The 13,145-nt window shown below is 41.2% G+C and overlaps 1 protein-coding gene across 1 annotated transcript in view; it reads right to left on the reverse strand.

The window, feature by feature from the left end:
- Window positions 1-11,230, reverse strand: part of LOC306696304 (E3 ubiquitin-protein ligase TRIM21-like) — a 64,296-nt gene extending 53,066 nt beyond the window's left edge. The window contains exons 1-2 of the mRNA XM_079159888.1: window positions 11,070-11,230; window positions 6,823-7,342 (exon numbers count right to left, since the gene is read on the reverse strand). Of these exons, the coding sequence (XP_079016014.1) occupies window positions 6,823-7,331 (509 nt within the window). The 5' untranslated portion in view covers window positions 7,332-7,342; window positions 11,070-11,230. The remainder of the gene's footprint in view (window positions 1-6,822; window positions 7,343-11,069) is intronic.
- Window positions 11,231-13,145: the final 1,915 nt, after the last annotated feature.

A 13,145-nucleotide genomic window follows, 5' to 3' on the forward strand; every position in this document is an offset into this window, starting at 1 on the left:
CGAGGGTACTGGCAGGACTCTGGAGGACGCTGCCGTGCGTTTCTTTGACCATCAAACACTGCGTGCATGAGTTAGATGATATTTCCTGCGTCGACCAGCAGCGTAACAAGATCGCGTTGACAGGTCTTAAGCCTCAAATGTGTTGAGGGTACCTCCAATACAATCATAAATGAAAGCCTGTTAAGATCATCAAGAAAATGAATGTGCGTGAATGCGCTTCAGGGTTAGTAACATAACAGACTGTCAGTTTACTGAGATGGGGTTCAACTCCCTGCAGTGTCCTGATTTCGTTTGGACTTACATGAAAATTAAGAAAACAGTAGTATCATTTGCTTTCACTTGAACACTTTAATTTAACACCGTTTTCTTTTTAAGCTCTTCTGTGACTTTAGACTGTTTTGTGAAGCATTCACTGTGACACTTAACCTGATTCTCAAGTAGAAGCTCTGGACAGATCATTTATACTAATGTCGACTGACATGGTTTGAAAACCCACTGTTATCTAACTTTTGCTCTCCAAGCATCTTAGTTTGCACATATTTAGATCAGAGAAGTCTTTTTCTCATGGTGTGCCCACAAACCCTTTTAATAAGTTCAGTGTTTGGGCCGCTGTAATTATAGAATCCTGCTTACGTCCGTGCTTATCAGTAGGTGGCGCTATGACTATGAGTTAATATTGGCATGCAGAAGTCCTAAAGTCATGACAGTCAACAACCATGTCAAGTTTGGGACAGTTTTGACAAAGTACAGTAGAGTTACAACAGCTTGATGGATGATGGTGAACCATGTAAAATGGCTGCCACACCAAATCCACGTCGTTTGATGAAACCTAAAGCTTTTAGTAACTTTTAATCACTAAGGTCTTGAGATAGTTCCGACCAAATTCTAAGTTGATCTGATTAATTCCCTAGGAGGAGTTCGTTAAAGTAGAGCGCCTGGAAATTGCACAAACGACACTATACATTCATACAAAATTCAAAATGGCTGACTTCTGGTTGGGTTTAGAGCTTAGACCCCTAAGACCTTTTTTTAAGTCTATATGTGATACACCTACTTCCCAAATTTTATACATCTAGGTGAGACGTACTGCGAGGGCTGCATCGGCGAAATATTGTAGGGGGCGCTATTGAGCCGACTTGCCACTCTGACACATTAAAGTCACATCAGATAACTACATTCATGATTTTAAATGTGTTTGACAAGTTTTGTTATGTTTTGAGCATTTTTAGCCCCTCAAAAACACCTTCATTTTTCATGGCGAAGAATGCGTTGCCACGGCAACAGCTTTTCACGAAACAACAAGTTTTGAGTAACTTTTCATCACAAAGGTCTTTAGATTGTACTGACAAATTTTGAAGTTGATTAGATTATTTCCCTAGGAGGAGTTCGTTAAAGTGCAGCGCCTGGAAATGACAAAAACGACACTAGAAATTCAAAATAAATTCAAAATGGGTGACTTCCGGTTGGGTTTAGAGCATGGTCCCAAGAGACTTTTATTTAAGTCCACATGTTATACATGTGCCCACCAAATTGTGTAAGTCTATGTGAAACGTAGTGCGAGGGCTGCTTCGTCGAAATGTTGTAGGGGGCGCTATTGAGCCGATTTGCCACTCTGAATGAATAAAATCATATTATATAACTACATTTTGGGCTTGTAATCTGCGTGCAGAGTTTGCTTATGTTTCGAGCTTTTTAAGCCTCTCAAAACGACCTTCGTTTTTCACGGCGAAGACTGCGTCGCCACGGCAACGGCGTTTGACGAAACATCAAAAGCTTCATGAACTGGCATTATGAACTTCTTACATTTGTGTGGAAGTAGTTTGATGTTGATCTGATTTACCTACTAAGAGAAACAAGGCAAAGTATAAAGTCTTTAACTTACTGTTACCAGTAGGTGGCGCTATGACTATGATTACAAATTGGCCTGCAGATGTCTTCAGGCCTGGAGTCTAATCAAACATGTGAAATCTGGTAAAGATCTGATGATGTGGAGTCGAGTTACATCAGTTTATTCGTTCATGGCGAAGGATCGAAATTCGCCGAGCCGCTACGTCGCCGCCCTTCGACAACTTCTTACAATCTTCACAATGAAGCATGATCAAGGTCTTAAGGCTTTCCTGGCAACATTTGAGAGAGATCTGATTAATCTGTGAGGAGCAGGATGTCAAAGTACAAAACGTACAACTTCCAGTTGCCACTAGGTGGCGCTCTTACTATGATTCTAAATTTTCATATAGATGTGTTCTGAGTCAGGATGATATGACATATGAGAGATTTGGAGCAGATTAGACAATGTACGGCCGAGTTACAACAACTTCCTTTTTCATGGCGAATGGTGTCTTTTTGACGCCACGCCACGGATACATAGTTCGATAACTTTTTGATCTTTGAGTATCATTTCACTGCCAAGGCGTCAAGAGCATACTGACCAAGTCTGAAGTCGATCGGGTTCAATCTCTAGGAGGAGTTCGTTAAAGTATGATGCCTTGAAACGGTCCGAAAACGCCATACACTTAAAAATGGCCGACTTCCTGTTTGGTTTGGTGAAAAATTCCAAGAGGATTTTTTGTACGCCCCATCACGTTCCACATACCTACCAAATTTCATACAGCTAGGTGAAACCCAATGTTGGGGCTACTCAATAGGGGGCGCTAGCGAGCCAACATTTCAAAACGCAGCTGGACACCCAAATCAGATCAAAATTTTCACAAATTCTGGCTTGCGTGCAAAATTTCAAAGTTCTGCCAGTATCCCAAGCACCTCCTTTTTGAGCAAAAACAGTAAAAATAATAATAATAATTAAAGCTGCAAGCAGCATTGACCGGGCCCTCGCACATTCACGCACGTCGAGGGTACTGGCAGGACTCTGGAGGACGCTGCCGTGCGTTTCTGTGACCATCAAACACTGCGTGCATGAGTTAGCTGATATTTCCTGCGTCGACCAGCAGCGTAACAAGATCGCGTTGACAGGTGTTAAGCCTCAAATGTGTTGAGGGTACCTCCAATACAATCATAAATGAAAGCCTGTTAAGATCATCAAGAAAATGAATGTGCGTGAATGCGCTTCAGGGTTAGTAACATAACAGACTGTCAGTTTACTGGGATGGGGTTCAACTCCCTGCAGTGTCCTGCTGATTGGATTTGGACTTAGATGAAAGTTAACAAAACAGTAGAATCATGTGCTATTACATGAACACATTAATTTAACACTGTTTTCATTTTAAGCTCTTCTGCAACATAAGATTGTAGTCTGAAGCATTCACTCTGACATTTAACCTGATTCTCAAGTAGAAGCTCTGGACAGATCATTTATACTAATGTCGACTGACATGGTTTGAAAACCCACTGTTATCTAACTTTTGCTCTCCAAGCATCTTAGTTTGCACATATTTAGATCAGAGAAGTCTTTTTCTCATGGTGTGCCCACAAACCCTTTTAATAAGTTCAGTGTTTGGGCCGCTGTATTTATAGAATCCAGCTTACGTTCGTGCTTATCAGTAGGGGGCGCTATGACTATGAGTTAATATTGAAATGCAGAAGTCCTAGAGTCATGACAGTCATCAAGCATGTCAAGTTTGGGACAGTTTTGACAAAGTACAGTCCAGTTACAACAGCTTGATGGATAATGGTGAACCATGTAAAATGGCTGCCACACCAAATCCACGTCGTTTGATGAAACCTAAAGGTTTTAGTAACTTTTAATCACTAAGGTCTTGAGATAGTTCTGACCAAATTCTAAGTTGATCTGATTAATTCCCTAGGAGGAGTTCGTTAAAGTAGAGCGCCTGGAAATTGCACAAACGACACTATAAATTCATACAAAATTCAAAATGTTATCTAACTTTCTTTGAGTATCATCTTTGAGTATCATTTCACTGCCAAGGTCTCAAGAGCATACTGACCAAGTCTGAAGTCGATCGGGTTCAATCTCTAGGAGGAGTTTGTTAAAGTATGATGCCTTGAAACGGTCCAAAAACGTCATACACTTCAAAATGGCCGACTTCCTGTTTGGTTTAGTGAAAAATTCCAAGAGGATTTTTTGTACGCCCCATCACGTTCCACATACCTACCAAATTTCATACAGCTCGGTGAAACCCAATGTTGGGGCTACTCAATAGGGGGCGCTAGCGAGCCAATATTTCATAACGCAGCTGGACACCCCAATCAGACTGCAATTTTCACAAATTCTGGCTTGCGTGCAAAATTTCAAAATGTTGCCAGAATCCCAAGCACCTCCTTTTTGCGACAAAAGAGTAAAAATAATAATAATAATAATAATAAACATTACGATTACAATAGGTCCTCCGCTCCGACTACGTCGGTGCTCGGGCCCTAATAAACATTACGATTACAATAGGTCCTCCGCTCCGACTACGTCGGTGCTCGGGCCCTAATAAACATTAGAAAAACAATAGGTCCTCCGCTCCGACTACGTCGGTGCTCGGGCCCTAATTAACAACATGGCTATTTCAAAATCAAAGAATAAGTTACATTTATTTCAGAGCGCTCACATAAGAACGTAGCACTATTAGAGCGCTAGATATATTTTAAATCTATGGATGATTCCCTAAAGAAACAGCCGTTTGTAGCTTGGATCTCTCTCCGATTGACTGTCTCTTCGCCGGCCTGCCGTCTCTCTTCTGTCTGTGGACACTCGACCCAAAGTTCTATTTACAACAATGAAAAGCAAGCAGGATGAAACAGTGCCTTTAATAAAACAGAGCTGTCCATTATTCAACAGCTAAGGAATGGTAAAGTGTATCTCGGTAAAATCTTGTTCAATAATGCTGTTGTTTTTATTATCTTCTATATAGATACCTACAGCTTTAGGGGGATCAATGATATAGGCAAGACTTGACAAATCGGGTTGGACTAATTCTTAATACCCCTACTCTGCTGGGTCTACGTACCTGTGTAAGTTGAAAAATGGGACAACTATGCCATCTGCTGTTGTAAATTTGTACCTGAGTAGCAATATGAAAGAATTATGGAGGATCAAAGCGATGGAGGATTTGCTACCTGGTAGTCTCTCTGAAAAATACACATAAAAATGGCACTAGATTCATATGGTTGGATATTATTTATCTTAGATTAAATGATAGGTTGAAGAAACCATTTGTTTCATGTGTTTTATTGCCAGCATAGCTAGCTAATATTAACATGATGCCGTCTTTCCAGACAGAACATGTGCTGTTTGTCCACAAGGGATGACCAGATCTGCTCTTTTAGACTTTGTCAGAGATGCAGATGTGAAATAAACCTGCTGTTATCACAAGCCTGACCATCTCTGGGAGATTCATTTAGATAGGAGACCTCTCACAGAGGTCACACCTGCTGCCACGCTGCTACTCCGAAAGGGGGTTTAAATTAAATCAAATTCATTTTCAGATTTATCAATAATGCAAATAATTGTCAGTTGCAGCCCTATACTATTATGGGCAAATGTCATCCACACCTGGCGCCTTGCCGCTGAAGATTACCTCAGAGACCTCTGCCAGGGATAGTGAGGCTTCAAACTCTGTTGTTTACTCCTTGACCTTCTACTTCTACACTTTTTATTTTATGATCCTAGGACCTCTAGCACCTCTAGCACCACCCTCAGAACAAATGTTACAGGTCGTTTTTGTGTTATGTTGTTGGTTCTATCGGGCAATTTCTAGTATCACATGTACATGCTGCGGCCAGTAGCTCTCATTAATTTTGGTAAATTTTTGTCCTTATTTGTTGTTTTTTGTGTTAATCACCAATGACATATAACAGAATACATTCATCAACATCTGAAAAGGAAGCGTGTGGTTTGGGTTAAGTAAGATAAGAAAAGATAAGATAATCCTTTATTAGTCCCACAGTGGGGAAATTTACAGGATCAGTGCAGCAGACTGTGAGACGATCACCGGTCACGGCCGTCCAACCAGCCAGACCTGCCGGACCAAACGGCAACAAACTGCCCCAGGGAGGAGAGGGAGGAGAGGGAGGAGAGGGAGGAGAGGGAGGAGAGGGAGGAGAGGGAGGAGAGCCGAGATGGAAGCTAAGCTAACAGCTTGGACCTGAGGTTACTCCACTACCCAGCCTGCTGGCTGTCTGATTTCCGGTCACAGCAAAATAAGATGAATGAAAGCAACGGGAGGTCATGACTGTTGAGCCCACATCTTCACAGAGACCTGGATCCATCGTGGTCCAGGATCAAGCAGCACTTGACGGGCGGACAGCAGGACAGAGATCAGGACTCCGGGAATTTCGGGAGCAGGACCACTCCTCGACCCTACCACTTCCTGCATATCCATGAATACCCGCCTAACCCGCTCCTTCCTCTTGTATTCGGTATCCCTCCCTCCCTCTGTGTTTTTTCTCCTCCTCTCCTCTACGTAGGGTCCTGAGGGGGTTCGTTGTGCCCGGGTGCTACGGTGGATTCCCTATCGAAGCTCCCCACAACTCATTTGGCTAACCGGATGAGCTAAATGAAGTTGAAGCCTCGCATCCCAATCACATTTACCTTCAATACATCTGTTACACGCTTCTATTTGATGGTGTGGTCCTTGCTAGTGAATGACAATAAATTATCTTTGAATCCTTGAATATTGCCTTAAAGGTCCTGCTCCCAGATTACACTTTTCTTTGTCTCAGCATGTTTCCTGTTAATTTAGCACACCCAACATCATACCATCAATGTGTCAGGTTTTTAAAAAATGTTAGGTTCATTTGTGGCACTATTGTACTACAATTACTCACCAACCATTACTATTGTAGTAATACCCTTTTCTGTGGAGCGTTAAAGATAAGGCAAACCCATTTCAATGTAGTCTAAGGAATGTAGTTTGTCACCTGCGGGGAGGTGAGTAGGGTGGAGGCGGGTCGAGGTGCTCACTGTTGGGGCTTTGGGGTTGAGGGTCATTGGGGTAGGAGTGAGGAAACCCAGGAGTCGGCAGCTGCTGAAAACGAGTCATCATTTCAGTAAAGATGGTCTCTGGCATCTCTCCTGGCCTCTGGGATGGAGACAGGGCCAGGTGGGGATGATGTGAATTTGGATCCTCCACTCCTCCTCCTTCTCTTCCATCCATTGGCACTCCAGCATTGGCCATCTGCTTGAACTGTTCAGTGATTTCCTTCAGGGTTCGGTTGATATGGAGCTCTGGCCGCTTGCGGAAGGACTCCTTGCAGAGGGGACACTGGTAGAATTTGGCGCCTCCTCCTCCGTCCCAGTAGGAGGAGATGCAGGCCTGGCAGAAGCTGTGGCCGCATGGTGTTGAGACTGGGTTATTGAACACCTCAAGACAGATCGAGCAGGTGAACTGGTCTTCAGAGAGAAAGGCCGCAGGCAGCGCCATTGTCATCCAATGTGAAGCTGTATGAGAGATAGAAAGAAATACGAAAGAAATATGAAAGAAATATGAAAGAAATACGAAAGAAATACGAAAGAAATACGAAAGAAATACGAAGTAAATACGAGTTTTTCAATCCAGCCTCAAAACAGTATAAACTGCTGTGTAGTGTCTCTGCATCTAAATGAGCCCTCAAAGTGGACTTACAGGCTTATATGTCATCTTTCTCACTTGGACCTTTTAGCAAACACATGCTCCGTTTAGTCTGAAAGCCCAGTTCGAGGAGCATTCGTCAAATTAAGGAAAGTCAGTTCACTCAAATTACTTTCCTCTCTCAGCTCCAGTGGAATCTGACATGCTAATAGTTTTTGTTTCATTTGTCTAGATTTTGAGATTTCTGTCTCTGAGATGTTTTCCTCCACCCTGATACAATGGAAGTCAATGGTTTAGTTGGAGAAATGGCACTTTTCAACATGTCCTGATTACTCTTGATAATGTACAGCCTTTGGGTTATTGAAGTGCTTATTATTGTGGCACATTTTCTGATGCCTAATGCACTGCTTTTACCACATCCATATCCAGTTATTATCCATGATATTCGTTATGCAAAGGGTAGGAGTAAAGACATATCATATAATTAAATCCACTATGAATCAACAGTGGAAAAACATTAGTTGTTTGTTTACTTTCTATTGGAGCAAATACGGCTCAGGAAAGTTTAGAATATCATCCAGCCTTGGAGCTGCTAAATGTTACCGTCAGAATAATACGAGCCATGCATGATTGCTCAACAGACTGTGGGCTAAACATTGATCTATTATCAGACAGTGAGGTGGTTTAGTTCCAATGCTGTGATTGGAGTTTGGTGATGAATGTAACTTAATCCTAATCCTTAACTTGAACTCTTGGCCTCACCCAAAACAAATCTTACTTCCAACCTGACCCATAAACGGCTTCAATTGTTGGAGTGAGTGCAATAACAGCCACACATGAAGCAGCACTATTAGAAGCATTGTGCTCCTCTCAGGTAGAACGTCAGTCTATCTGAACGAGTGTGTGCCTCCTGTACTTAAACACACCCATGCTCACATACACATTCAAACAATACTAGTGAGTAGTTTCGCAAGATCAGGAAATTCAGGTTTGGTTGGAACAGTTAGACTCCGCCTGCTGACCGTGAGGTCATTAAAATGTTAAATATGGCAACAAATAGCTGCAAGTCATTCACACTTCCTATTCTCTTTGTTTGAAATATTAGCTACCAGACTGCTTCCTTAAAAGATAAATCTGGTGATATTCTATATTTTTCTTACAGACAACAACAGACCGAAACCAACACTGTACTGTGTAGATCAAAGCCGGATACATCTCTTCTTCCTGTGAGCCATATTAAAAACACATCAGTGAACCTCACTATTGCATTGGCTGACATGTTCCTTCTTTACCATGAACACACTCACTAATGCACTATTTTGTCCTGTTTGAATACCATTTGTTTAAAACTACAGTGACCAGCTGTTTGAGGAAAATACTGGACCTTTAACATTTTTAAAGATTTGCATCTTTAGTATGAACAATTAGACTTATGTCTGAGTGCCATGACAATAAGACAAATACAGAACAATGTCAGCCTTATTCTTTATCATTGGCTGGATAAACGCACAACAGCTAGCATGCCGCTATGTCTCTGAAGCATGACAGTAAAACATTTTTCAAGGACACCTTCAGTTACTAAATTGTAACTACTTTGGAGGGGAGAACTGCAGAGGAAACTCTGCTGAGAGTAAAAGTCAGTTGTCCAGGACCAATTTGTCCATTAAGTTATACATATTTTTCAGATATTTTGCTGACATTTTGAAGTAAAAGCAAAATGTTACTTCACCACAGGCAAAGAGCGAATACTTGATTGTGATTGGTAGGAGGGTGTATATCTTTCTCAGACAACCACACGGCTCTAACGTAGCGTCGTTATCAGTGTTCTATACTAAACCTCGAGCTGGTTTCAGGTGTTAATATGATTCAACTTTCTCAGTTGTTGGAAGAAGAAAGTAATGAGTAACTTACATCCTACATCCTGATTTTACACATCATTGAGATCATTTTGCTCGACATACTAAATCACTATGTGTACCCCTTTAATTGTTCATTTTAGTGGTTATTTAGTATTCTTTCATAATCGGTCGCTATTTTTCACAACCATTTTTTTTACTACTGAACTTTGCAATGATTTGGAAGATTTAATGACTTATGGGACACCTGTTATTTGGTGTCAGCTGCAGTGTCTGCATAATCAGTTGTTTATTTAGCAGCTAAATGCTGAGTCATGGATACACTTGGTAAGAAGTTTAATTGCTAGATTAGTTTAATTATGTGTCTGTCTCTCTCTCTCTCTGTCTGCTTGATGTTTGTAGAAAGCACATACACACACACACACACACACACACTTCTTTGTACTGCTACCTGTTATTGTATCTGTCCCCTAACAAATGAATCCTAATTTAACTCACAACTAAGTCTGTACGGATCTGAAGAAGGGATGCAACATTTAGCATTCTATTACTGAGGATTAAGTAAGTCTGTTGCTCCTGATCCTGCTATTTGGAAAACAGTCGACCAATCAGAGATCTGTAGGATTGAATGTAGCTAGGTGGCCTACATAGCCATGACAAATAGTGAGTCATATAGCCACAAGTGTGAATGAGATCAGAGCGGCTGTATAAGTTGTACAACTCTCAAATCACATTTCCTACCACAGCTTCCATGTTGACTAAAAATGATGCATACATAACAAAACAATGAAAACAATCAAACCTACCACAAATAGGCTAACATGAACAGAGTTCAGTGAAAGGAAATCTTATTATCAGGTTAGGTTCAACCTTTGTCCAGAACTCTGAAAGGCTCTGAATTTAAATGTGTTTGGATTCTATGGAAACGTTGCATATTTAACAATTTTAAAGTAACAATCAAACGTTTAAAGAAATACCTACAAGCAGCCTTACAGAGAGTTCTATCCAAACTGAACACCCCACACAACTACAGCTCAACTTTACACAGTGAATATAGCATTTCATTCAAAAGTATGGTTACTTATACACCTTCACGTTGAGTCATTTTCACAACTCCCTGTCCTTTGTGAACTTGCTCAATTGGTTCAACTTGCTTTCTTTGTTCTCATGTGTCAGGTGCAATTTGAGGTTATACAACGCAGCTCTACATCACCTGTCAACAGTAGCACTCGGTGCATTGTTGCATATTGAGACATTCTGTTGACATGCTTTTGTCCAAAGCCAGTGTGTTCAACCTCCGTAGGAACAAGAGGTAGTTTCAATCTCCACTTATCAACCTTATCACGTTCTTTCACACACTCACAATCACATACTTCTAACAATAGAACAATGATCTAACACTAAAAATGGCTTTTAGCTGGACACATAACAAACACTGTGGTTAGCTTAAACCTTTTAACACCTTTTAACATGTTGTCCATGTGTTAATGATGCTTTGAGTTTTCAGTCCACATATACTGTATACCTACAAAGTAACTCCTGTTATCTCACATACAGGAGTTACTTTGAGACAACAGACAATGTTTTGGGGTTATTGCAAATGTACCACAGCCTCTGTTTAGTCCATTAGCTTGGACTTGATGCTATCCCGACATTAAAAAAGAGAACTTCATAATATAAGAGACAACATGTGAGACACACAGGTTCCACAGTGCTTCTGCCGTAGTTAGACAGGCCTTACCTTCTGTGAGGACTGAAGGGATTCAGGAGGAGATGTCAGTGTTAAACAGATGCAACGTATTTCCAAGACTGTCTCAGTGCCGACTGGCTCTCTCCTTCTCTACCGTCTTTTCTCCTCATATTAATCCAGTGTCTGCTCACCAGTTGTCAGATTCCTCTCCTTTTGACTTCCTTCTTTCTGTCATTGTGCTGTTGACCCCTCCCCACCTGCCTCCCCTCAAAGTTGATCCAATCCAACCTGCTCGACAGGTGCAGCAGTTAAAGGTATGCCTTTTTAAATCAGTCTCTACTTCTCTCTCTGCCCATACCTCTGCAGCACACTGACTCCTCTCTGCTCTTTTAGGCCAAAATGACATAACTGATGCATTACTTCAGTGGTGGGCCATCAGGGCCAGCAAGGCCTTCTCTGCTGGCCGAGAGAGAATCATAAAGTTATAGTTATTTTATCATTTCATTATTTTTCATAAATACACTACATGTATTTTAAATACTTTTTGCCATTAGCTTATTATCTCATTGCAGAGCTACTGTCTTCCTCAGTTGCGCTTCCAGCACAGCTTGTTTTAAGTAGAGCTTTTATCCAATCAGATTTCGCCACTATGCTGACTCCAAGTAAAGAGATCTGCCCAGAGGCCTTCAGAATTACAAGTGAATCCCTTTGTAGTTTAAGTAAATGGGGACAATATTGTTGATTGTCATAGTCTTCAACCAATCAGATCTTTAGTTTGACACGTTGGGTGTATTCTTTGACATGTTAGAGCCTTCTAGCTGGCCTACAAGTATGTCAGCATTAACGTGCGGCTTGATTGGTCAGTGGGCTAGCATGACTGTTGTGAAACTAGCTAGCAGAACTTTGTAGTAGTAAGAGTTAGTAAGTTTAAAGATATGTAAGACGTTTTTTTACGTGACATTAAATTTTTTGCGTTTTGGCATGTTTGGCGGTAACAATCCCACAATCTACTGCCTCTGTCGAGCGGACAAATTCATCCCTCAAAACGCATTAAAACGTATTGAAGAAGTACAACTGGGGAGGCTCGACTGTCATCACTGGCGTCCATGACAATCGAGAAGGACCTCTTGCTGTAACTGAACCGCACTGATGTACTGTACAACCGCGTCATTAAACTCTTTGTAATCAAAGAAAGGAGGATGGACTTTGTCTTTAAGTGAACAGCAGCTTTGGTAAGTAAACTGCTTTTTTTTTTGGACATCTGCAGTAGCATTACCACTGTGTTCATGTGTCAATCATGTCATTTTTAATGATATGGTTGATATTGTTCCCTCTGATGAGAATAATATTTAAATGGTGCCCTTGAGTGTGTGGCGGAATGCGTGTTTTAGCGCCGCAGTGTTGCTGGAATGTGCAGAGGCCAGTTGAATTGTGTTATTTGGGTTTTATGTTATTCTATCTGCTTTGTTGTCATATGTTACTGGTTCTTGTGAGTTTGTCATTGTGTTAATTACATTGATTTTGACTATATGCATTTTCCATTAATGACAAAGCATCCCGTCATGCTGGCGTCATAGTGATAGACCTGCATCCTATATATTTTTGTGTCTGCACTCTGCAGTTAGTGTATTTGTAGCCCTCATAGGGGTTAAATGGTATATGGTAAATGGTTTGTACTTGTATATCTATTTTCTTGTCTTTCTGACCGCTCAAAGCGCTTTCACACCTTATCCAACCAAAAGATAGTTTCAGTGCAAATTAATTCCTTTCTAAAAGAAGATAATATCCTGGAGGAATTTCAATCATGCTTCAGAACACACCACTGCACTGGACTGCTCATACTATAATCAGCAACCTCTGACTGAATTCTGATGAAAACAAGGTTTCAATTCTTGTCCTCTTCGACCTAAGCGCCCTAAGCGTTTGATACCATGACTGTGATATCTCAATCATTCGTCTGGAAAAGGTGGTTGGTCTCTCTGACTGTGTGTTAAACTGGTTCAAAACATACATCAGAGGGAAAAAGTTCTACATCAGTCTTGGAGAAACATGACATCTGTTTTGAGGTTGCACAAGGGAGCTGCCTGGGTCATTCTCTTTCACACTATTCAAGCTGCCACTCGGTGG

The sequence above is a fragment of the Pholis gunnellus genome (assembly GCF_910591455.1).
Source record: "Pholis gunnellus genome assembly, chromosome: 5".
Taxonomy (NCBI): Eukaryota; Metazoa; Chordata; class Actinopteri; order Perciformes; family Pholidae; genus Pholis; species Pholis gunnellus.